Source organism: Cololabis saira, chromosome 11 (genome assembly GCF_033807715.1).
Source record: "Cololabis saira isolate AMF1-May2022 chromosome 11, fColSai1.1, whole genome shotgun sequence".
Classification (NCBI taxonomy): domain Eukaryota; kingdom Metazoa; phylum Chordata; class Actinopteri; order Beloniformes; family Belonidae; genus Cololabis; species Cololabis saira.
This window is the reverse complement of record NC_084597.1, coordinates 12,436,202-12,461,375: the sequence shown is the minus strand read 5'-3', so window position 1 is coordinate 12,461,375 and position 25,174 is coordinate 12,436,202. Positions and strand designations below refer to the sequence as shown.

At 40.9% G+C, this 25,174-nt stretch overlaps 1 protein-coding gene across 5 annotated transcripts in view; it reads right to left on the bottom strand.

The window, feature by feature from the left end:
- The window catches only part of cdk5rap2 (CDK5 regulatory subunit associated protein 2), a 47,176-nt gene that overhangs the window by 12,278 nt on the left and 9,724 nt on the right, over window positions 1–25,174 (bottom strand). The window contains exons 10-41 of one of the 5 annotated variants that reach the window (XM_061733742.1): window positions 19,812–20,000; window positions 19,565–19,684; window positions 18,899–19,018; window positions 18,691–18,783; window positions 18,295–18,513; window positions 18,002–18,172; window positions 17,773–17,883; window positions 17,556–17,693; window positions 17,295–17,474; window positions 16,339–16,533; window positions 15,937–16,128; window positions 15,618–15,747; window positions 15,357–15,496; window positions 15,107–15,223; window positions 14,854–14,997; window positions 14,655–14,767; window positions 14,386–14,525; window positions 12,593–12,736; window positions 12,213–12,322; window positions 11,910–12,059; window positions 11,290–11,391; window positions 9,957–10,126; window positions 9,515–9,857; window positions 6,875–8,399; window positions 6,024–6,125; window positions 5,491–5,639; window positions 4,002–4,405; window positions 3,650–3,882; window positions 3,231–3,282; window positions 2,179–2,382; window positions 1,796–1,950; window positions 237–575 (exon numbers count right to left, since the gene is read on the bottom strand). In XM_061733742.1, the coding sequence (XP_061589726.1) occupies window positions 237–575; window positions 1,796–1,950; window positions 2,179–2,382; window positions 3,231–3,282; window positions 3,650–3,882; window positions 4,002–4,405; window positions 5,491–5,639; window positions 6,024–6,125; window positions 6,875–8,399; window positions 9,515–9,857; window positions 9,957–10,126; window positions 11,290–11,391; window positions 11,910–12,059; window positions 12,213–12,322; window positions 12,593–12,736; window positions 14,386–14,525; window positions 14,655–14,767; window positions 14,854–14,997; window positions 15,107–15,223; window positions 15,357–15,496; window positions 15,618–15,747; window positions 15,937–16,128; window positions 16,339–16,533; window positions 17,295–17,474; window positions 17,556–17,693; window positions 17,773–17,883; window positions 18,002–18,172; window positions 18,295–18,513; window positions 18,691–18,783; window positions 18,899–19,018; window positions 19,565–19,684; window positions 19,812–20,000 (6,694 nt within the window). Of the gene's footprint in view, window positions 1–236; window positions 576–1,795; window positions 1,951–2,178; window positions 2,383–3,230; window positions 3,283–3,649; window positions 3,883–4,001; window positions 4,406–5,490; window positions 5,640–6,023; window positions 6,126–6,874; window positions 8,400–9,514; window positions 9,858–9,956; window positions 10,127–11,289; window positions 11,392–11,909; window positions 12,060–12,212; window positions 12,323–12,592; window positions 12,737–14,385; window positions 14,526–14,654; window positions 14,768–14,853; window positions 14,998–15,106; window positions 15,224–15,356; window positions 15,497–15,617; window positions 15,748–15,936; window positions 16,129–16,338; window positions 16,534–17,294; window positions 17,475–17,555; window positions 17,694–17,772; window positions 17,884–18,001; window positions 18,173–18,294; window positions 18,561–18,690; window positions 18,784–18,898; window positions 19,019–19,564; window positions 19,685–19,811; window positions 20,001–25,174 lie in introns of those variants that run through there. The other 4 variants (XM_061733738.1, XM_061733739.1, XM_061733741.1 and 1 more) reach the window with 4 other exon arrangements.

Genomic DNA, 25,174 nt, shown 5'->3' with positions numbered 1-25,174 from the left:
GTGTTAAAAGACACTGTTAGGGAAGGATCTATTTAGGTACAAACATGTACAACATTTACAGTTCAAAATCCTTCTGTACATGTAGTAAATATCTAATCTAACATAAATATCTGCGGCTTGTATCTTTTTTTTTTAAATAGAGCGGATGCGGCTTATATGCATGTGCGGCTTATAGTCCAGAAAATACGTCTAAATATACTACCATGGTAATCCAAGTACCAAAGCTTCATATTTACCTGAATTCATTGTAGGAGGCACTTCCACAGCATTTTTTTGTGAGCCGATGTCCCTGTCTTGTCTATGTGCTTCTGTTTGAGGACCTGAGACTTGACCTGTATCCTGTTCTTGATGATGAGAGCTGTTTTGGGCCATGATTGACTGATGCAGGTCCAGTTCACTGCGCAGAGTGGCGTTGAGCTCCTCGCTGCTCCTCAGCTGCTCCTGTAAACGCCCGTTCTCCCTGTGCAGACCCTGTAACCTGCTGGCAGCTTCCCCGTGACCAGATGCACCTTCCTCCTCAGCTCCTCCTCCAGGAGGGACAGCTGCTCCTGCCCAATCAGGCTGGTGCTGATGGACTGAAGGCACACAGGACAATAACGGATAAAACTTAAAAAAATAAAAAATAAATCCAAAACAGATGTTCCTCATCACTGTTTGAAATGAGGTTATGTAAATGATTGTGGATTAGACTTGTTAGCTGGAACTGGTAAACCAGAAGTCTTAGGTTGTTAGAGATGCTAATGACATTCACTGTCTTCTCCCCCTCAAGGGAAATACAATTCAAGGATTGAACCAGATAGGTACCACTGAATAATGCAGCTTTAAGTGGAAGTGGATTGAAACTGGACACCAGCTCTGCCCTTGGACAGCAGGCTTTGTCGTGCAACATGCCTCACTGGAGCAGAACGGGCCTGAGTGTAAAATAAGTGCCATTACAGGCGTAACTAGACTGACTATGCCCACAAACGGGGATTCAATTCATCTCAATCTAAATGTATTGTCTATTTACGACATTAACATAGTTCAGTCCTGTTCTTTTATTTATAAATGTACTCACTGTCAAAATATCCTCCCTACAACTTTCAAAGATTACTTCCAGACTAACTCTCAAGTTCATGATTATAATACTAGACAATCTGACAATATTCATCCTCCCTTCAGCCGTACCACTCTTAGTCAGTTCTCCATTAAATTCAGAGGTTCTTTATTATGGAACTCACACATAATTATTGCTAACTCCTCATCTTCTCTCTGCAATTTCAAACGTAGATTGAAGGCCAGCCTCTTAAATAAACCCTTTTCACACGATCTCTAAGATGTAGCGCACCCACACACGCACATTGCAATCATTTATTTGTAAATTTGATGGTGTATTTGTATGTATTTAGCTATTTATTTACATTTCTTTTTTTCCCCTCTCTTCATGTGCTGCTTTTGTAAAGTTTGATTACCTTGTTTACTTATTATTTGTATTTATCACTGGTGAGAATCCTTCTTAAGCCCAGCTTGGGTTGCTTTTTTCTCACCTGCACTGCACTAATTATTGTATTGTCACTATTTTTTTGTATTGTTTTTATTATGTGCGAGCAAATAAACTAAACTAAACTCAATGGCATTCTATGGTGTGAGAGATGGAGAAAATATACATTATTAATGGAGCAGGTTCAGTTAACCCTGTCAATCACCCATTTGCAACAATTTAGACAATAATTGAACTTTGAAACCCATTCATAAAGAAATTGTAATTTTAAATGATGTTTAAGAATAACAATTTTAATGTGTATAGGACTGGTACCGTGTGCGGTGGGGCTGCTGTGGTGAGAAGAACAGGTCCTGTCAGTGTGGTACAGATCAGTATGAGAACTGTGGTGGCTGCTGAGACTTTGGCCTCTAATCTGACTTTGAAGGCTCTGGATGAGTCGATTCTTCTCCTGGAGCTCCTTAGCCAGCCTAAGAGAAATTTCAATAATTCATGTTAATATTGGACGGACAGTATCCAGCACATTATCTTAGCAGGACAGCAAAAATGGCATCCAAAAAGGAAAAAAAAAGAAAAAGAAGAAACTTTATGTTCCTAACCAGAGGGGTTTTTGATAACTTTTGGTAGAAACACACAGCTGGGAAATTTGAAAGGACACAGCAAACATCATGCTGTCCATTTGCACCAAACCCACTCACAGGTCCAGCTGCTCCCTGGTGCATTTGCCCAGGGTGAGATTATGGTGGACAAGGAGGCTGACATGCTGCTGCAGCAGCACTCGCTCGGCCTCCAGCTCCAGACGCAGATAATCTATCTCCCACTGGATTCTAGACAGGCTGTCAGAAGGGTCGTCCATGCTCGCCTCATGGGAGAGAAGTGACTTTGATGCCTGCTCACCAAGACTGCGTGCATCAGCAGTAATATGGATTATTGTTCACGTCACACTGACTATATCATGCAAAAGTAAAACTTAATTTAAGTGAGTGAAACAAATATATCTCAAATTAATTAAAATTCTACGATTTCAACAATTTTTAAATGCATTTACTGACAGCCATGGAATATTAAAATGTGCCTGTTATATTTTATTTATATATCTTATTATAAAAGCAACAGACTGCAAATAAACCTGCTGTGTCTTTTCACATCTTGTTTCTGAGGCATGAGGTGACCCATTTAGGGATAGTTTGACCCTAATGTTTTGGTTGACGGATTAAACTAGGTCGACTGGAGGGCACCATTTAAAAGCAACAATACATGCATGCATGCACACCAGGGTCATAAGGCAGGGGGATGGGAGGAAATACCGTCTTAATAATAAAAAAATAAAGATCTAGGTTGACACCAACTGTCACTTAAAGAATAGTTTGACATTTTGCAAAGAAGGTGTTTTACATTTAAGTGGATGGTTAGCTTAGCAACATGACTGGAAACAAGGGCAAGCGGCTAAACTGAAACGGCTAATTGAAAGCAGAATCTGCTCATTATTACCCCAAAAGACAAACATGCAACACTATGTCACATTTGTTTAATACAGAAAATACGCAAGCAATTACAATTATTTCTCATTCTTCCATTCTCTAAATAGTCAAATTAATAATGGCTCTCTGTGTCTTCTTGTTCTAACCATTAACGTAATACATGATAATAATTAAATTCATGAAGAGATAGGAATATGAAGAACAAGTAATTCAACTTTTTTTTTTTATTTGTTAAGTTGGGCCAACTAATTCTAAAGTACTGGACTTACCTGCGAGACAGTTCAAGAGCTGCTACATCCTCCTTATCCAGAGGAGGTTCTCCTACAAGACAGAGGAAAAGGCTGGTCATGATCCCGTCTGTACAGAGTTACAAATTACTCCTCTTTTATATCAATGTTTTTCAACAGTGAGTGTTTTTTTTCTTTGTTTTGGCAAGTAATTTTGTGAAAATGTTCCCAATTTTTCAGCTCAGCCAAAGATGCTTTATAAAATTCATCAACTTCAATATCTTTTCTTTTATTAAATGCTGACTTGAATTCTTAAATTTTACACAAAATTTGTAGTATTTATGTTATGTGTTCAGGCGTTTCTCTTTTGGCTCAATATTAAAACCGGATATAAAAAAAAATAAAAAATTTTACAAACTGTGCAAGATATCCAACGCAGTTATGATAAAATCAGCTGTTACCCTTGTCCAGCCGTCCCTCCAGCCTGTCCAGAATGCTCAGGCTCTTGTCCAGCTGCTCTTTGACCACTTCCCCCATATAACAGTCCACTTCGCCGGCATGCAGCAGCTCCTTAAAAGCTTTGTTCAGCTCCTCCAACTGCCAACGCTGCATCGATCCGAGCCTGCGGCTCTCCTTGATCTGCTGCCTCAGTTGGGACAATTCCCTCGCCTGTGATTGGACCAGAGAATCCAGTCTGCGAAGAAGCCAAAATACATGTAATTAACACTTGAAAATGTTGGTCAAGATTATAGTTGTCACCATCGCAGGCTACAAATAGTACAAATTCAATAATGCACTTAGAAGAATGTTGACCTAGCAGGTGATGTTGAGCCACTCCGCGTCTGCTGCAGTTGTTCACTAACGCTTCTGTCCGCTGTCCTCTCGCTGTCCAAGTCCATATTTAGACGGCTAGCTCTGTTCTTCAAAGGATGATTCTCAGCCTCCCTTTTCTCCCTAACTTGCCCAGTTTTGAAGCTTCTTTCTTGGCTACGGTCAACTTTGTGAGCGCCCTCTTGCTCCCTGATGACAGACGGGTCAAAAGTGCTGGCAACAAGGTCACTGGAGAGGGAGTTGCGCCGCATAAGACTTTGCATTTGGATGATAAGTTTGGTCTGGTTTTCAAGTTGGATCTTCAGCTCTCTGACTTGTGCTCTAAGTTGAAGTGGGTCCTCTGAAGCGCCGTACTCATCGTAGACCTGCAGACCTTTCAGACTGACCTAAGAATGGACAGAGGGTGGTTATTGAAACTAGTTTTAGTGCATATACATACACATTCTTTTATAAAAAGGTAACTAAAGTTAAGAGGAACCAAGAAAAAAAAATATCTGTTTTATGGATTGTGTGCTTTCCATTTTCACAGGGCAGAGATTTAGTTTAATTTTTTTTTTATTTTTTATTATTAACACTGTAATAGGGCTGGGCGATATGGACCAAAAGTCATATCTCGATATTTTCTAGCTGAATGGCGATACTCGATATATATCGATATTTTTTCAGTGCCATAATTGGGGTTTCCCCCAAAGCATTATAGCATAGCATCTCTGTTAGCTTCATTTTTTTCTGAGGCAAACCCTCAGTTTTAATACAAAGCTTCGTGCCAAATGTCACACAGGTATCTTTATTAACAGAGGTCTGAACAATATCAAAATGTATAAAACAAATGAAATAAAAATAAACTGCCTGCATATATAGAATAAAAATGCTTCTTGAATAAAATAAAACAAATATCTCTTTCCTGCATAACAATTCAATTAAAATACACTGTAATTAATACAATGTAGACAGTAACAGGCAGACTATTCTACTGAGGTTGACAGTTGTGCCAATAACAAAACATTTGTGCAAATCTCAAATAAAACATTCAAGTCAATTTGTCACAAAATAAGCTATATCAAAATCGTAAAAAAAAAAAAATATATATATATATATATATTTTTTTTTTATAAATCGATATAACGATATTGTCTCGTACCATATAGCGTTTGAAAATATATCAATATATATTGAAAACTCGATATATCGCCCAGCCCTACACTGTAATAGACTATATTTACTGGCTTTACACTCAATGTTTGAGAACACCATGGCTACAGCAAAACAGCTGCAACATAACACCACATTGTGATCTTGTGCAGCAAAGTAAGATTGCTACAACACAGAGGCTTCTGATGCCTGCATGTAAGCAGTTCTACTGTCTACAACCATACGACAAAAAAAAACAACAACACAGGGACCAAAAAAGATGACACAGCTGATACTGGAGCAGAAAAATCATTGAGTGAGAAAACAATAAAACACCTACCTTGGCTGAGCTCTGAGCTGGGGAACTAGGGTACGGAGTGCTGGAGGTTGAGTCCAAATTCTCAGTTGAGGAGAAGCCAGCGTGTTCATGCTTTAGGAGGGAAGGCAGACTAGAAGCACTGCAACTGGGGTTCACACCCACCTCTAAATCTGGCAACACATGGACACAGATGCATTACTGAGCAAATCTGTTACAAAAATAGATCGGAAAAGAGCCATGTGAGGAAGTAAATTGTTTGAGATACAGTTAGACTGAAATAAGTAAAGAAATACATTTGATAGGTTAATAAGTGCTCGAAATACATTTCAAAATGTCAGAGTGGAAACATGCAAAAATAATGACGACAGCCATTAAAATTTAGAGAACAGTGCAGAAGAAACCCAAACTGGAAAAGACACTGTGTGTTATAAGACCCAAACTGAAAACACCTTTGTTCCCTTCTCATGCAAGCATTTTTAAAAGCATCTATCCACTAGTGGGATTAGTGTCCACTCAGCTGACAGACATGCAGAGTCTGCCTGAAGGCTGTCTACCTGTGCTACTGCTCTCTTCCCTATCGTTCTCACTCTTGCCACTGGTTTCGTAACCCAGGTCTTGCAAATCCACCTGCACGGCTTTGTCACCGTGCTCAGGAGCTGGCATTGAAAGCAATATATTTCATGTTAGAAAGAAATAATTTAAAATATATTGATAATGTTTTCTGTTCTTTCTGGGGGTTTTATGATTTAGATTATCAGAGAGTTGAAATTTATCATATATGTACGGTGGCCGAGACCCGCCATTGCGTAAAATTAAAAAAACGCTGAAAATAAAAACAAACGCCGCTGCAAATATAAAGAAACGCCGCTGCAAATTAAAAAAAAAAACGACGCAAATAAAAAAGCCACAACGGAAGTGAATTACCGGGGACTATTTTTGCTGATGCACCGGTGTTTTTTACGTGAGAGGAGAAGAAGACGACGAAGAGGAAGTAGTGAAAAGGAAGAAATAAGAAGAGCGAGGAATAAGACGAACAACGAACGAGAAAATAAGTGAAAAGGTTAGTGTTCAACGCCGCTACGTGTAATTTTTAATGTGCAACACCGGTGCATCGGCAAAAATAGTCCCCGGTAATTCACTTCCGTTGTGGCTTTTTTATTTGCGTAGTTTTTTTTATTTGCAGCGTTTCTTTTATTTGCAGCTGCGTTTCTTTTTGTTTGCAGCGCTTATTTTATTTGCAAAGCGTTTATTTTACTTGCAGCAGCGTTTGTTTCTGTTGGCAGCGTTACTTTTATTTTCAACAATGGCGGGTCTCGGCCACCGTACATATGACACTGCAATATCACAAACTTAATTTTATCTGTTGCAAAGAATAGCAACCAGGCATATCAGTGTGTTATCTAACCTTTTCGTGCAGCTTCAGGGGATGTTGTATTAGTAAGAGCAGTGGCCAGCTTCTCTTCCAGGTTTTTACATGCCTTCTTTTTCTCCCTCAGAGCCTTGTGTAATGTCTCCAGTTGGACCTGAACACTTGGTGGTAATCCCTTGGCGTCTTGCACCGTCTTGTGAGACTCGCTCTCCACTCTGTGGCCCCTCACTTCTTGTAGGGAAGCCTGGAGATCAGTTATCCTTTGAAAGCAATCGTTGAAGACCTTGTAGAGGTGCCAGAGATCCTGATGGAGCTTCTGGCCTTCTGTCTCGGTGGAAGTGGTGAGCAGATTGCAGCTGGATTTGGTTGCTGGCTGGGCGGGTTCATCGAGTTGCATTTTCTCTTGCAGGGCTCTCTGAAGTTTTTCCAAATTCCTCTCCAAGTCCGGGTTAATTTGTGATGATTTGACGGAGCTCAAGGAGGCAGTATTTGCACAGTGAGCTGTTAATGAGGTGACAACAGATTCTGTTGCACTAAAACAATTCATTAAAACTTTAAGCATCTTTTGATTTACACTATTATCAAAACCTCTAACTGGACAATGGCTTTCCTTTGTTTCCTCTTGAAGTGACTCTGCTGTCACAGCGGTGGTGTCATCTAGGCCGCCACGTTGTGCAGAAGCATTGGCAACCCACAACTGTTCCTGAAGCTCTGCATTGAGCCTATTCTGTTCAAAAAGCGCCTGTTGCAAAGAGTCATTTTGTCGCTGTAGCTCATGCAGAGACTCACCAGAACTGCCAAAGAAACCTTTTGAGCCGTCTCTGTTTGAAGATGCATTTAACTCCTGTAAAACACCCTTTATCTTTAAAGAAAGATCACCGAGTTCTGGACTAATCTCTTCGTTGCATGAGGAAGAAATGGCCTCCTCTACCATTTTCAGAAGTTTAATAAGCTGGTTGTTGAGTTCTCCCTTTTCCTCTAGAGCCTGCTGAAGCTCTATGCACTTACTGTGGAAGGTAGCGTCTGAACCAACAAAACCAGAATCTATGTGTAAACCAAACCCTCCCTGGCTGTCCATAGTGCAGGCCGTTAGATAAGCTATAGTGGACTGGGCTGCCTGCATGGCCTCTGTGTACTGATGGATAAGTCTCTCTTTTTCCTGAAGCTGAACGTGGAGCTCTTCCCAATCAGCCAGCTGTTCACCCAACTTGTTGATAAGATACTCTTTCTCCTGACATTCCTGGTGGAGAAGCTCCAACTGAGAGAGAAGATCAGCGTCAGTCTGGGTGGGATCCATCGCTTTTCCGGCTTCTGAGTTCTTGTCAAATCCTGATGGACTACAGCTACGGGGAATAAATCTGAGGGTGGAGGAAGGGGACGTGCTGTGCTGGAGTTTTGTTGGAGAGTTGGGGTCAGTAAGCTGGTCGGAGCCATAAACATCATCCACGTTAAGGTCCTGGTTTGCATCAGTTTGTAGTTGGTCTGGGCTCATAGGCTGATTGACATTGTTACCCTCCACTTTCAGCCTCAAAGGCACAGGAAGACGTGATTTGACACTGGCCTATAATTAAAGCAAATGGAACACCAGAACAGTTAGGCTGAATGTAAGAACATAACATTGAGATTCTCTCCACGTCTGTATGGAGCCAAATCAAGGCCAAAAGTTTTGCTAATTTGACAATAAAATTTGAACCTGAAAATTCTTTTTTACAGTTTCAATTTTTTTTTTCAGTATCAGATCTTTTTTTCAGTTTCAGAACTTTTCATTTCAATTTCAAATCTTTTTTTCAGTTTCAAATTTTTTTTCAGTTTCAGATCTTTTTTTTTCAGTTTCACTTCTGTTTTTTTCAGTTTCAATTTTTTTTTTCAGGTTCAGACTTTTGGCCCCGATCTGGCGTGGGGGGCGTGGCATCAGCTGAGAGGGGCGTGGCATCATGGGTGACAGCAGAACAGAGAAGGCGGGGGACGTTCCTCAGTCATGTTGCCTTCAGGAAACGTAGGTTGCCGAAGTTATCAGTAGAAGTATGATTCAACACTATACACCATATTCACGTGATTGGCAGTGGAAAAAACTGATACTAGTGACACGTTTCTGTTTAAAAAGCTGTTTTAGACCGTACTTGGCACCAATTGCAGTATAAAAGCAATAAACTATGCCAGACTGTACAGTTCAACAGCCACACTTTAAAGTTTGACATTTCCCACTTCCACATACTTCCAAGTACGGTCTAAAACAGCTTCTTAAACAGAAATGTGTCACTAGTATCCGTTTTTTCCACTGCCAATCACGTGAATATAGTGTATATACAGTGTTGAATCATACTTCTACTGATAACTTCTGCAACCTACGTTTCCTGAAGGCAACATGACTGAGGAACGTCCCCCGCCTTCTCTGTTCTGCTGTCACTCATGATGCCCCGCCCCTCTCAGTTGATGCCACGCCCCCCACGCCAGATCGGGGCCAAAAGTCTGAAACTGAAAAAAAAAAAGATTTGAAACTGAAAAAAAGATTTGAAACTGAAATAAAAAGTTCTGAAACTGAAAAAAAGATCTGATACTGAAAAAAAAATAATTTAAACTGTATAAAAGAATTTTCAGGTTAAAATTTTATTTTCAAATTAGCAAAAGTTTTGGCCTTGATTTGGCTCCATACGTCTGTCTCAGTGTAAAACTTACCCTCTGCCTTGCAAAATGCTGCTTTGGACCTTTGGTTTGGGGCTGACTTTGACGTTGTGGACTTTTTATCTCATCAGCAGCAACGGCAGTAGTTACAGGGGTCTCCCCATCCGACACATCACTCAGTTTCTTCTCACCCCTTTCTTTCAGCAGCCTGATCACCCCAGAATAATCTTTGGCTTCAGCGTGCAGGGTTTCTAAACTCCTTCTCAATTCAGCCTGTCCATCGCTGGTGTTCCCCGAAACATCCGTGCTCTCTTTTTCTTTACACTCAGCAGATTTTTGTTCCTTCAGGAGGCCACGCAACTCTGCATTTTCGGAGATAAGTTGGAGTAGTTCCTCTCTGAAATAAACAACATTTGAGTATCATGGTCAGAAAACTAACTTAACTGAACTTTAAGATAAGGATTGTGTTAGTAATCATGTTGAAGAACGGACCCACCTAAGGTGCGAGACTGAGGTGAACCCACAGTCAGTCAACAGAGATTTAAGCATCATTACATCTCTGTTCATCTCTCTGGAATTCTTGTCCTCAGTGTCTGACAGGCAGCCATCAGGGAAAGCATGTTCTTTACTCATGCTCTCTTCCCCAAAAAGCTTTCCAGATGCCATCTGAAACAGTTCAGAAATGTAGTTGGCAATACTAGAAACAAAGCAATTCAACATCACATTTACGCAAGAGTTTAATACGGCACTTTAAATCAGTGGTTCCCAGCCTTTTTTCCTTGGAGCCCCCCCTACTTGTGTCTAAGACCAGCCGGGCCCCCCGACCTGTACGTACTAGCACCAAAAGAGTAAAGTGATTCGTTACAAATCCTTAATTGAAAAAATTAACATTAATTATGTTTTTTTGATACATTTCTCTTTGGTTTACCCTGTATAGAGATGACTTTGTTTTTCTGGCCTTCATTTTGTGTCACCAATGTATAAAATACGCACAAAAAATAATTGCAAGGACATAAAATAATTTCTGAAAAATGTCTCTCTTAGGTTTGTAACATTATTAGCAAGACGATTGATACTGCTTAATTGGAAGCAGAAAAGACCCCCAACTCATGCAGCCTTGTTGAACAATGTAATGCAATACTTGGAGCTAGAAAAAATCAAATACTCATTAAGAGAGAAGGAACACATGTTTTACTCCATATGGCAGCCTTTTATGGATTATTTTAACAAGAAAGACCCATGTAGGAGAAAATGAATGTAAAAACGGATGTAACATGACACCCCTTTTTTTTTTTTTTTTTTTTCTTTTGTTTGAATGCCTTTGTTTCTATTGTATCAAAATATTTATGTATGAAACCATGCATTTTTAATTTTCTATTTTCTGTATGTTTTGAAAAATGCAAAACCCCAATAAAAAGAAGTTTAAAAAAAAAAAAAAAAAAAAAAAAAATGTCTCTCTTAATATGAGAGCAAAAATTTTTCTTTAACAACCTGTCGGAGTAGTAGATGAATGTTGAATGTTGAATAATGATATAATAATAAGTTTCTAAGTTTGTATCCTGCTAAATAATTTAGAAATATATTTTGGTCATTTTAAAATACTAAATGGGTTTATACAGACTTTGATTACAGTATTCCATTAGGTGTCTTATTATGATTTTTTTATTTATTTAACATGCGCAAATATAATTTTTACAACTGCATATCCTCAAAGCAGACAAAGTTTCGCGCACCCCCAGAGATCTCTGGCGCCCCCCCAGGGGGGGGCCCGGACCCCAGGTTGGGAGACACTGCTTTAAATGATAATAAAATAATCAACTACATCATACCTGTCCTGGTTCAATCCTTGTCTGGCTCTCTTTATCCCGATCAGGAAGATACGTCTCAGTATGATGAGATGGCAGCTGCATCTCACGTGTTTTCTGATGCTGCTAGAGTAAATGGGATGGAAGGCGAGCATGACACACATGACCCGGTAAAAAAAACTTAAAGCGGGAACAGAATCCATAAAACACTGCACAGCAACAGCAGGATGGCATGATGTGTCTAATGTGGCATGGCAAAGAGAGACCGTTTCATGGGACACATACAAAAAAAAGACAACAAAACAGGGACTGATTAGGAAAAGAGGGATAGAGCAAGAGGGTTGTTTCTACTACAGACAAGAAAAGCAGTTGTTAGAGAAACCAGACATGTACTACAAAGCTAAGAGACATTAGTAACAAGGTAGACTAAGTAGAGGTTAAGACATAGGTTTAAGATATATATATTATAAAAACAGTACAACAGTAAAGGTGGATGTTAGGCTATGGCATGACTCAAAGTATTTCTTTAGTGGAAATACTGTAGAAGAAAATATCACCAATAAAACAAAACAAAACAAATAAATTCTACAGTAAAAAAATAAATAAATAAAGCATTCTTGCAGCTGTGTTTGGTGACCTCTAACCTGTTTGGACGGGCTCCTGGTGGTCAGGGTTTTGTCTTCCTCCTCCTGAGCATCAGCATCACGTTGCAACTTATCCATCAGTGACAGACGGGTCTGTAGTCCGTCATTTAAACCCTGCAGTTCACTGACTCGCTCTTGCAGCTCCAGCACCTATGACACAAAGGGAACAATTTTCAACCATGTGCATGTTTATTAATCTAACCATAAGTTCTCTCACATTGTTGAGGCATTGCAACAACTTCTACATGAATATAAACAGAGACAAAACTTCTTCAAAACAGATTCACTTATTTTGAAAGTCACCTTTTGTCGGAGCTCCTGAGCGGAGAGATGAGACAAGCTATCATCCAGCCCTTCTCCTACACAGATACTCATATAGGACGTCTGATCTCCAATAAAACTCAAAGTGTCACCTGGAAAAAAAATGCAATTAAATAAAAAATAATTTAAAAAAGACACAGAGCTCTTCAAGGAACATAAAACCTTGTTATGTTTGGACATTTATTTGCCACCTCATTTGCCCACAGAAGAGCAGGGTGGAAACGTGTGGCTGACTCCACCCCTAAACTATCTGCTTTCAAAATAGACATTTAAGTAATACCTAAGGAAACTATAACCTTTTTTTACCCAAGAGTTAAAGATACTTGAATATGAAAACTGTACTGTGTCTTTTTTAGTCTTACCACCGTCCTTGGCTCCACCAACCCCTCCTCCGCGATTCTGAATTGCCCCCAAGCGAGCCTGCAGAGATGCATTCCAGCGCTGGGCATCCTCAAGCTGATGCCTCATGCTTTCATATTCTTCAGATTGATTGCTCAGGTTCACACCTAAATACACACACACACACACGCACACACAGACACGGTTATCCACAGCCAGGTTCCTGAGACATTTCTATCAGGCTTTCAATTCTAACAGCGTTTCTAATGGTACTTCAGAATGATGTATATCCTAAATCATTGTAAGTTAAGTGAAATACATTTTTTAAATATACTAAACACTGAAGGAGTTTTCATGCGTTAAGAGTTTGTATGTGTATGTATTAAATATAGTAATAATGCACATATATATGCCTTTGGTTTTTACCGGCATGGTATCAATCATTAATATGTGTGCAACAAGGTTTAAAAAAAAAAAAAAAAAAAAAGAAGAAAATAATTACACCAAACAGGCAAAGCATAAAATAGCCAAGAACGTATGCATATTTTCATAATTTTCAATTGTGTTCTCAAAATAATTTTTGAATCTTAACACAGTTAAGCTGAGCAGATTCAGTGTAAATAAAAAAAACGACCTAACATTTATTGCTTAAGATTTATGCAAAATAACTGTACACTATGTAATTAGCCTTAGCTGGCTCATGCCATACAGATCAAGTCGTGCCTAAAACTTTTAAACCTACAGAGAAATAAAGGAACCATGAGAAATGTGATTACTACTGTGGGTTTTGTTGTTGTTTTGTCTACACCATCTAAATACGTTACCCTCTCTGCGCTTTCCAGTCAGTGACTGTGTGAGCTGACCTATTTATACACCTGGCACTGAGTCGACAGGAGTGTGGGAGGAGCATGCATTTAAGGTGCTTGCTCATGTGAGAATACACGTGCATGTGGACAGAAACTCAACTCATGCTCTTTATATAAAACTCTCATTCGTCTCAAGGTTGTGCTTTGAAGTTACAATATAGATGAAGGGCTTATGGTACTAAGTTCTTAGTGACTCAACATCAGGGGTCCTGCTGTTACACCATACTGTGTGAAGTCAGAGGATTCTCTGGATTAGGAGCTATTAAACAGTATTTTGCTCTTAAATGGGATACGCAGTGCATCATTATGTAATTCAATCAGAACACCCAATGAAAAGCTTTTTAATTCATTTGTTATAGATATTATATAATGAAATGCAGTACTTATGTGTCTAAATATAAATCATGTGACAGATGGTCAGATGGGTTAGATTAATAAAGAGAAAGCTTTTAGAGAGATCATGCAATGGACAAACAAAGGTTGATCAGTCAAAAACAGACAGACAGCATGTAAACACAGAAAGAGAGGCCAAGAGCAGCCTTTATTTATTAAATTAGAAAGGACAAACAATGCAAATAATGTAGGTGTAAAATTAATACATTTACTGAGTGACAGTGCAATGAGTATCAACCTCTGGTGCAGAAAGACATACAGACAAGAAAGTGATGATGAAAAGACAATGAGACAAAATGTGCACACAAATGAAAAAGGTAAGAACCAGAGGTGCATGCTGAATAAAAGGACAGATGAGGAGTGGATGAGAGTTCATCTGGTGGTGCAGTTGGAGTAAAAGCAGTGGACAAAATAAAAAAAGCTTATGTGGAAGTAATCCCTAGTAGCTATTAATACTTTTTCTTTAAGCCTAAAAGATATGAGGTCTCCTAATTTTATACTTATTTTATATCTTTAGTCACCACTTTGGTCTATAACCCAACGTGTTTGCACTGCACCTTCTCTCAGTTTCGCTCTTAGTGTCTCTCTCTCCAAGTCATCCCTTAGCTCCTCATTAGTTCTGATGCCATCTTCTAGCTGTTGCCTGAGAAGCTGCACAGCTGTGAGCTCCAGCTGAAGGGCATGGAGACGCTGGGCACTGGAGTAGGAGAAAAAATGAAAGAAAAAAATAGCACATCAATATCCACAGAAGGTGGAAAAAAAAAAATCAGTTTACCCAACCTTGATACCCAATGTCAACAAGTAAAGTACATTTAAAATGATCTACCTGTCCTGCTCCTTCACAGTCCTGCACAAGTTGGAGTAGAGCTGTTGTTCAGCTCTCAGGGCTTTATTTAAAGCTTCATGCTCCTGTTGCAATGCCATAAGGTTGGGCATGGACTGTGGGCAAAATGAAAACATTCTCAGAGTGGCTCAAAAAAATCTTTGAGACGGTTCAATTGTTTGAGAAGAAAGTAAAGCTTTACATCTTGCTGTCTGTCTCCACCTATCATGGTTTTCTCTCTCTGAGGAAGTACAGGTAGTGACCTCTCCATGCCAGAGCCAAATACGTGACCCTGGGTATGATCAACCCGACTGTCGCCTCCCTGACCAAGGCGCTGGTGGAGAACCTGCTCAAAATCAGAAAAATCCCTTGAAGAACTATAAAGATGCAATAAGCTGAAAATTAAACTTTTATTCCTTAGTTACATGGAGTGACTGTGAGTGAAGGACTCTTACATTGATAATTTCATCCTTGGTCTTCAAAGTGGCAGTCAGGGACTCAATATTAACAGCCTGCCCTTCATCGCGACCCTCAAGCTCAGATAGCAATGACTGGAGATCAGCCAATGAAATCTGGCAAATTAAATATATAAGAGGATTAAAAAAAAGAGAAAAAAAACACACTTGTTAATATACGGATTTATAAATCATCAGTTTTACAAAGAACCCAATAATGCATGTAAAAAATTGATACCAACTCACTAACCTTCAGTTCATTTTCTCTTTTCAATGCTTTGTTCAACGCTTCAGTTTTTTGTGCCAACTCTTTCTTTAGGACAACAACCGTTTTCTTGGAAGGCGGATTGCTTTCCTGAATGTCCTCAATGATTTTCTTGGACAGTTCAGCTGCGGGTCAGGCAGAACAAAATCAAAATAGGAAAGTAAAAACATATTTATGTATAATTAATATATATATATATATATATATATATATATATATATATATTAAAAGCTCATAAGGCCTCACCATCCCTCTCATCCAGCTTCTCTTGCATGATATGGATGGTTTGTCTGAGATCCAACACATGATCCGACTCCACTTTGTGACTCATCTGTGCCAGGAACTGGTCTCTCTCCTGACCACGTTGCAGAAGTGTCTGCAGATTTACACATGGAATGAGTATACACACTCAAACGTGTATAGATTATTTACTTTTTCAAGCTAGGTAACCAAGCAATTTACAGTCATAATAGAGGAAAGAAATGTTAAATCCCTTTGGGACTTCAACTTCCTCTGTCAAGCAATTTAGCATCCGAATGACGTTGTTGTGCTCAGAGGATCTTACATTGATGAGGCTGTCTTTTTCTGCAAGCAGGGCTCTAATTTCTGCAGTCTCTAAATAATTCCCCTGGGATGCTGAAGAGCTTTGCTTCTCCGCATTGGCAACCGCATGTTGCTTTTCAGACAGCTGCTTCCTGAGTTCCTGGATCTCTTGAGTACGTTCAGAGAGCATACGGTTGAAGTGCTCAGCAGACTCCTGGGGGGAGAACAAACAGCAGATCACAGTAATGAGTTACTGATGTTTACCCTCACTGACTAATTGCATTTCTTTTAGTATTACAAATATTTTTGATCCATGTTACTACTGAATTAATTTGCTTATGTACATAATAGTTAATTCATGTGATTATTTTCTTTTCCTTGATCAATTAAATCAACATAGACGTTGCCTTAACTAGATGCGTACCTTGAGAAGCTGGTCCTTGCTGCCAATTGTGGCCAACAGCCCTTCCACAGCACTCTCATTGTCAGCAACAAGTCTCTCTCTGGCTTTCACAGCCTCAGCTAGCATAGCCTCTGTGACTTTTAACCTCTGGCCCATTTGTTCAGCAAGGTCCCGTGAGTGAGTCTGTGACTGGTTCAGCATTGATTCAGCCATTTTCTAAAAGAAAACAGTGTAAAAATAAAAGAAATGTACCTCAATAACACATTTAAGGATATAAGGAGGAGGGTTATTTATTTATTTATTTGCACAATGACAACAGTACATTTTTTATCATACAAGGACAAATAATTTGTGCAGGAGAGGAAAAGAAGCCCGAAGGGCTTATAAAAAATCCTCCCCCTCAATACAAAATCACCAAAACAAATCAATCAATAGAAAAAGAATAGAAAGGAAAAGAATAGGTAAAAGAAACAAAGAAAAATACAATAAACACCCAAACAAAAATATCCATGAAATGGCAATTTCATTTTAGTACGAATAGCCTGTTAATTTTGTCTATATAAAAGATACCCCATTAAGTTGGTCCTAAACATTTTTAAGGATGACGCTAACTTAAGAGATCTATCTAAACAGTTCCAGAGTTGAGGGCCATGGAATTTGATAAAGGATTGGTGACTGGAGGTACGACAAAGAGGTAAATGAAAGTTCTTCCCACCTCTAACTGAATAAGAATGAATATCTGATGATAACAGAAAAAAATTATGAAAAGTGCCTGGAATGTCTTGTTTGAAATGAATGAACTTAAACATAAACAGGCATGTTTGAAACTTGTTAATAGAGAAAATTGATAATAATTTAAATTTGCTAAATAAGGGTGCAGAAGGTGCTTGATGAGAAGAAAGGGTTATTGATAGAAAAACTGTAAGGACTATAGCTGAAGCTACAGCAGAAGTTAAAAACTAATTTTGGCCACTAACCTCCATATCCTTTGTTTTGCCCTCCAGGGAGAGCTGCAGCTGGTTGATGATGGAGTCTTTCTCTCTCAGTGATCTGTTCAGATTATCTTCTACATCTTGCTTGGCTCTCTGCAGGTTCTTAAGAGTGTTTGTAAGATGCTGCAACTCCACATCTTTTTCCTTAATTAGAGTATCAAAATTCTAGAAAGAGAGAAGTGGTCAGGCAGGACACCACAAAACACATTACTGACCTCAAAACGGATTAAGATAGTAACTTCTTACATTAATGGTTTCCTCGTTATGAGCCAACAAGTTATTGAGTCTATCCAAGTCCCTTTCCTTTTCCCTAAGTGACAGCTGCAGCTGGTGAATCTCATTGTCTTTCTCCTCAATTGCAGCAAATTTCTCATCCAGTGCTTGCTGGTGGTGAACAAACAGAGGAATGTTAGATTAAATCAATATTCCCCCGGCGACCAGAAAAGAAAGAAGGAATACCTACTTCCAAAGCACTCTCCTTTTCTTTCAGCCTTTGCCGAAGCTTTGTGAGCACACTGTCGTTACTGCCAGGACTTCTGCTTTGCTCAAAGTCTTTGACCATGTTCATGTACTCCTGATAAACGCAGAAATAATGTTAAAACCCTGAGATTTGGATTCACCTTTGGGTTTTGTTTTTAATTGAAAATGTAAATCTTTTCCGGTTCAGAATCCATCTATATCTGCTAAGATACCTGTAGCTGCTGTTCTTTATCGGCCAAAGTGGATGTGAGGCGCTGGATGGCGACTTCATGAGTGTGTAGTTTTCTTTTGGTTTGCTCCAGAATATCTTGGTACTGCTGCTCAAGAGCACTCTCTCTTTCCCCTATCTCACCACTCAGCTTTTTCAGCTGATTGTTCAGATCCTGGAGGGAAATGGAGGAGGCAACAGAGAAAATGATTTAGACTTAGCAAATAGTTTTGTTCCAGAGCCAGTACTAACATTGAAAGTATTCTGGCAGGAGGCTTGCTCCTTTTGCTTTCTTACGTTCAGGGCTTTGTCTCCTTTTTTCTTCTGTTGCTGTGTGTCTTCCAGTTCCACCTCAAGCTGGTCCTTTGTCTGCAGCAAGTCAGCCAACTCTTGCTCCTTTCTGTCCAGGGCACGCTGTAATTTTTGGGCCTCAAGCACTTTGCTATGGTGTTCCCCCTGGAGTTGGGCCAACTCGTTTTGCTTTTCCATTAACAGGTTTTGGTGCTCCTCTACTCCCTGAAAAAAACACATAAGAATTTGCTGACATATAACACCACTGATAATAACGTCTTAGCATTATAAATATAGAGCTACACTGAAACAAACAAAAAACATATGCTTCATTCTCATTTGAAGTGAAAGGTTGACTCGCATTAGAGTGTGTTCCTGTACAAAAAGGTGCATTTGACATGCCTGGTATTTCTGCAGTTGGGCTTTATGTGCAGCCTCTCTTGCCTTGGCCAAAGCATCATCCCTGTCCTCAATTTCATGGCAAAGTTCTGCAATCTGTGCAATACAGAGGTAAAGTCCAGTAAAGGCTTTGTATACTACAGAATGCTGATTTTACAATCATTTTACTGTCCACAATAAAGTAAATTTGTTTGTATTGAATTCTTCTTACCTCTTTTTCCTTTTCTCCGAGAACCTGAGTAAGTCCCTGGATTGTTTTATCTCGCTTCAGAGCATTTTTCTTCTCCGAGTTTAGATCATTCTCTTTCTCATCCAACCTGTCTGATACGATCTGCTCACACATGGGGGTAAGATATTTCATAAAAGTTAAATTTTTAACACAACTACAAAATAAGTAGTGATGCACCGAAATGAAAATTTGTGGCCGAAACCGAAACCGAAAATAATAATAAACACTTGGCCGAATACCGAACAATACCGAACATGGTTCTTCGCAGTTTTTCATTTATTTTGCCAATTTTTTCACCATTGCATAAATCAAATAAATTTGATTTAGGCATGCTTTTAAAAGAAAAAATCTCCTATATACCTCCATATATATACCTCCATATACCTCCTGGTGAATGTTAGGTAAAATTCTTATGTGGTTACCTTTTGGTTGGCCAACGATTTGTGTTTGTGGTGCGCAACCGTTACGGGAGCGGTCAGTCTATGTCCTTATTTTACAACGCCGTTATTAATTGTTCGGTTTTTTTTCCCACTTATTCCACCGAACACCGAAAGTGTTTTTTTTGCCATTTTCGGCCGAACAATTTTGGTTACCGAACAATCGGTGCATCACTAAAAATAAGTAATTTAACATCTTCTCTCAGCGTACCTTGTTCTGATTCTGTGAGTCCTCCAGTGTTCTTCTCAGGTTCTCAATGATGATTTTTACTTGATTTAGCTCCTCACCAAGCTTTTTATTGACGGACTCCAGTCGATTAATGTCACTCTTCTTCTCAGTAAAAAACAAACAGGAGAGAGAGGGGAAAAACAAGTACATTTAGCAACAAGGCATTTTTCTATCAAAGTAGTGTATCAGGGCAAAAAAGACCTCCCAGTTGGTAGCACAGATAAACTACCTTCACTCTGACAGGAGTGTATTCATCATGAAACTCTTCTGTGAGGTCATGCAGAGACTTCCAATTTGCATCTCTGTGTCTGAGCTTGGCTCGAGTGATAACAGGGCCAGAGCCCCTTAACCTCTTCAGTACAGGAATACGACTGCCTGCAGGGGCGGACATTTGCTGCTTAGGGATGCAGCGCAGGATCTGGATTAGGTCAGAGATCACAGACGGCTGACTAGAAGAACTGTGGAGCAGGGCTCTGGCCTGAAGCTTTCCTCCTGGATCATCAATGGTACCATATCTAGCACCAAACACTTTGGGCTCCCTCAGTTTTCGTTTTGGTGCAGAGTCTGGAGGGATGTCGGTGGAAATCTCCCGAGTCAGTGACATGAGCGATGTGGAGCGTCCTTTGAATCCATGCCGAGGGAGCGTACCCTTACGCTGGACCAGGTCAAGGTACACGCTCTGTGAACGATGACGGAGGTTTCCAATACTCTTCATAGAGCCACTGAGCCCTGCTCCTGAGCCAAATCGGCTGCTCCTAAGGCTCGAGCGCCCTGGGAAAGGCCCTTTACTGGCAAGTCTATCCAGACTAACACATCTTCTCATGCGATTCTGCTCCTGACCCTGGTCCCTGAAAGACAGTCCTTCGTGAGCCAGCGGTAATGCAGCTTCATTATCAGGACTGCCCACCCTAGAGGACCTGAGTGGAATCTTGGAGGTGGTTCTCTCCCTGCCACATCTCCCTGGGTTGTTTTTGTTGTAGATGTGGACAATGCACTGGACCAGTTGTTCCTTGTCCGCCTGCAGTTTCTGGATCTGAGTGCTGTGTTCATCCTGCTTTTGGCTGATGTTAACGTCAAACTGAACCACCTTTTCCAACTGGAACACGCATTTCCCACAGAGGAACTCTCCACGGCCATCACGAATCACGTCCCGGCTCAGCACATGTGACAGGATGACTTGTAACTTCCTCTGTCCTGATGAACTGAAGATCCAGCGACACTGGTTTCCCACCAGACCAGCACCACAAATGCGACATGGGTCCCTCATGGCACCATGGGTCTTCCACATTCACACACTTAAATCAAGTTTAAAAAAAAAAAAAACACATCCAAGTGTCCAGTGCCTTGATGATCATCAGCCTGGCAGCCATAGGATAGCCATCTATCATTTTCTCTCACTGCACCAGCAAGTGAAGCACAGAGGAGAATGACTGAGTGCAAAGCTCTATAAGCCTTAAGCTTTAATAATCCCTGCCTCCGCCTCTATTCCACTCTCCCCCACACGTTCAATCACATCAAATCCTCTAGGCTGCTGCAGTCATTTCTGTTATGACTGATGTTAGACCATTTCAGAGTCTTTCCCCAAAAAAAAGAAAAAAAAAGAAACACATCCGGCATAAGAGTTTGACTTGTGGAGACGGCGGTAGCGATGGCAGTGGCCAGTCTCTCCTGTCGTGCCTATACTTTCTAGCAGTTTAGATAAAACCTGACTTTGAGACTTTGAGCTATTTGATCTTGGAGAGAAAATTGAAAGTATTGCAAATTATTTCTGGCAGACATATCTTGCTTGGTGCAGGAAGTCATTTATCCAAATCAAAAAGCAGCATGAGTTAACACGTTTTTTTCTCCTACGTCATAAAGAAGGATGGACCAAAAATAAATGCTCAGGAGGAACCATGTCCAGACAGCATGGTAATCCAGTCTTAAGGCCATGACCTGAGCCCAGATTCCAAGTCTAATGAGGAATTATGGACACTGCCCATCTAAAAGCTTTCCATTTCAAAACATTACCAAGATAAAACTTTTACCATTAGCTTATATAATGCATTTAAGATCACTTTGAAACCAAATTACACTGCCTTTAATCAAAAACCACAACAAACCACAAGCTGTATAATACTGAAAAACAACCATAAAAAAATGGAAATCCATCTGCTCTTCAATCAACATCTAGATTCTGTGTTGAATATGCCATAACATTGAGAAATCTTGAATGGATCCAGAATGCATTAATTGAGGCACATCAGTGAACATTCCCAGAGTGCAACAACAACAGATAACTCTTTTAAGTCATCAGCACCTGCTTTGAGCGACAAGTAATGTAAGGAAGTGGCTCGGACTCCCAAGGTGCTTCAGCAGCGTTGGACTCTACAGTGACGGAGCCTTGTCACTGCCCATCTCCAGTGTGGTGGAAGAGTTCAAGTGTGCCAAGGTGAGGCTGGAGATGTCCCTCACTGATTCCCGGGACCCTGTAGTGAGAGGTGCCCCTCCCACCTTGGCAACAGGGAGGAAGTGGACCCCAGCCACAGCTGTCCTACAGGCCAAGTCTGCTCTCCTTCACCTTGATGTAGTGGGCCATGTCCAGCAAGGCAGAGCAGGCTTTGGCCTTGGAACTGTAACTCCTCTCTGGCGAAAGGCATCTACCGCTGAGCGACGAACCATGGTCGTAGAGGAGGTGTGTCGACAGGAGGAAGCAACCAGACCAGGGGTCGGCAACCCAAAATGTTGAAAGAGCCATTGGACCAAAAACACAAAAAACGAATATGTCTGGAGCCGCAAAAAATGGTCTTGTATAAGCCTTAGAATGAAGACAAATGGTGAAAGGAGAAATGTCGAAAAAAGTCAAAATGTGGAGAAAAAAGTAAAAATTTAGAGAAAAAAGTCAAAATGTTGAGATTAATGTTGAAGTACAATCTCGAGAAAAAAGTTCAAATGTTGAGAAAAAAGTGGAAATGTTGAGAAAAAAGTCGAAATGTCGAGATTAAAAAAGGAAAAAGGAAGAAAAAAAAGTGGAAAAAAGGAAAGAAAGAAGAAAAAAGAAAAAAAAACAAGAAAAGAAAGAAGAAAAAGGAAAAAAAGAGAAAAAAGACAAAGAAAGAGAAAAAAAGGAATAAAAAAAGAAGGGAAAAAAAGGAAAAAAAAGAAGAAAAAGGCAAAAAAAACAAGAAAAGAAAGAAAAAGAGAAAAAAAGAGAAAAGAAAGAGAAAGAAAGAAGCAAAAAAGAAGAAAAAGGGGAAAAAAAGGAAAAAAAAGGTGAAACATTTTTGAAAAAGCTCCAGGAGCCACTAGGGCGGCGCTAAAGAGCCGCATGCGGCTCTAGAGCCGCGGGTTGCCGACCCCTGAACCAGACGATCCAAAGCCGTAGCACAAGCCAAGCAGGGCCGCTGGATGAGGTGGGAGGGTGTTGAGAAGAAGAAGCTTACATGGAGCGAACTCTGGAATCCAACCGGTTGAGCTTCATCGTTCGAGCAACATACGATGTGCTACCATCTCCCATAAACCTTCAACAATGGTTTGGAAAGGACCCAGCGTGGCCCCTGTGTACGACCCCAGCAACACTTAAGCACATTATGGTGGGCTGTAAAACCAGCCTCACTCAAGGCAGGTATACATGGAGACACAACCAGGTCCTCAGATGTCTGGCTGATAAGCTCGAGTGCAAGAGGGTTTCCATCAACACCCAGCCCACCAACAACCAGGATGTGCGGCAACACCCACCATGGTTTGTTCGGGAGGGGGAAAAGCAGAGGGCAAGGGCTTCACACCCTGACCTGGGCCCACTGAATGCAGCCAGAGACTGGCAAATGCAGGCTGACCTGGATCGGAGGCTCATTTTCCCCCCGGAGATCGCAACAACCACCCTACGTCCAGACCTTGTCCTATGGTCCAACACCTCAAAGCTCGTCTACATCATTGAGCAGACACTTCCTTGGGAGGATGCCGTTGAAGAAGCGTATGAACGCAAGAAACTTCGCTACTCCAACCTAGCAGCTGAGGCAGAGGACAGGGGCTGGAAGGCGAGGGTGCGCCCGGTGGAGGTCGGTTGTAGGGGTTTTGTGGCCAGTTCAACAGCGAAACTCCTTAAGCCGGGCATACACTGTGCGATTATCGGCTCGTTTTGAGCCGATTTTCCAGTCGTGCGACTTTTTTTTGATCGGGCCCGATTTTGACCCAATCGTTGCTCGTGCATCGTGCAGTGTACGTGGGGTAACGACGAGAGATTAACACCTCACGACGAGCTCCCGATCACAAATCGTGAGGTCGCAAGAAAATCAAGCTTCTGAAATCCTGGTCGCTCCTCGTGAAGGAATCGCACAGTTGAAGCAGCTGCGACCCGATTTGCCTCATCCTTTCGCAGAGAAAATGCGCAATCTCTGATGTTACGTCAAAAACTATTATTTGCAGTTTAAGTGTTGCAAATTCACATTACAAATCATGTTTTAATAGCAAAAAAAGACAGCATTTCTACGTATGGTGCGGGTCGCCGCGTACCCTGCGCCGTAGGCTCTGCGTTGGTGTAACGCGGAACCATAAATCAGCCTTTAGTGTGTGCGCTGTCTGCTGTTCGGAACACTTCTCTTTTTTCTCTTCTCATTTTGCTGGGACGCCGGGTCCCTCCGCCGAGACACAACTTTTGCTGTATGCGTTCTTTGTTGTGTCAAAAAATGATGCGCAGTGCACACACCCAATCAGAAACGGTACAGATATTTTGGGATTTTTTAAATATATATAAAAAAATAAAGGATCCCATAACCTTTGATCGGGTGGGCAGGACGCACGTTTGGGTTGGAACAGCATACCCGTGCCCCAAAACCGGCCTCGAATTCCAGTACACAGAGGTCCAACGGGAGGATTATGATCGTATAGTGTGAGCAGACCGGTCGCATCCGAGCATCGGCTCGTACAGTGTGAGAACATAAATCGTGAGCTCTGAACTTTTGAACTCCGCGATCTAGTCGTGCAGTGTGAGATGGGGCTGTCTCATACGATTTAAAATATCGCACAGTGTATGCCCAGCTTTAGGGAGGTCGGAATCAGGGGACACACTCACAGACAGGCCATCAAAGAGCTGGCCAACACTGCCGAGAGAACAAGCCATTGACTGTGGATGAAGAGGAGTGACACCATCTGGGCTGCTAAGCCAAATGCTTAACCCTGGGACACACACCCGGGTCTGATCAACCTGGTGGGCCTGCCTCGGCTGAGGGCGTCTTGTGATAAAGCAGCAACTCCTCTTCCACTCAGGTATGCAGTCAGGCGCAAGCTTGGCTCAGGGAAGAGGACGCCCCTGCCATGCATAGTCCCGGGGGATTGTACCATCTAGTCCTTTCATCGAATCTAACTTTGAATTATTGCACACACAAATTCAATGTGGGTTTACATTACATGATTTCCAACACTGGCCAACAAGTGTGCTGTTCAGACTACACGACTTCCTGTCTTGTAATCAGGAGTCCTGAAGTTGTTTTGACATCCATGCAATATGTAGGAAAGGGGTGGGGTGTCACATGCTACTTGATCTGATCTGACAATAACATATCCATTCCCTCTCTGACCTCACCCTATGCCCTGCTTTCTCATTCCCTGTAGCTC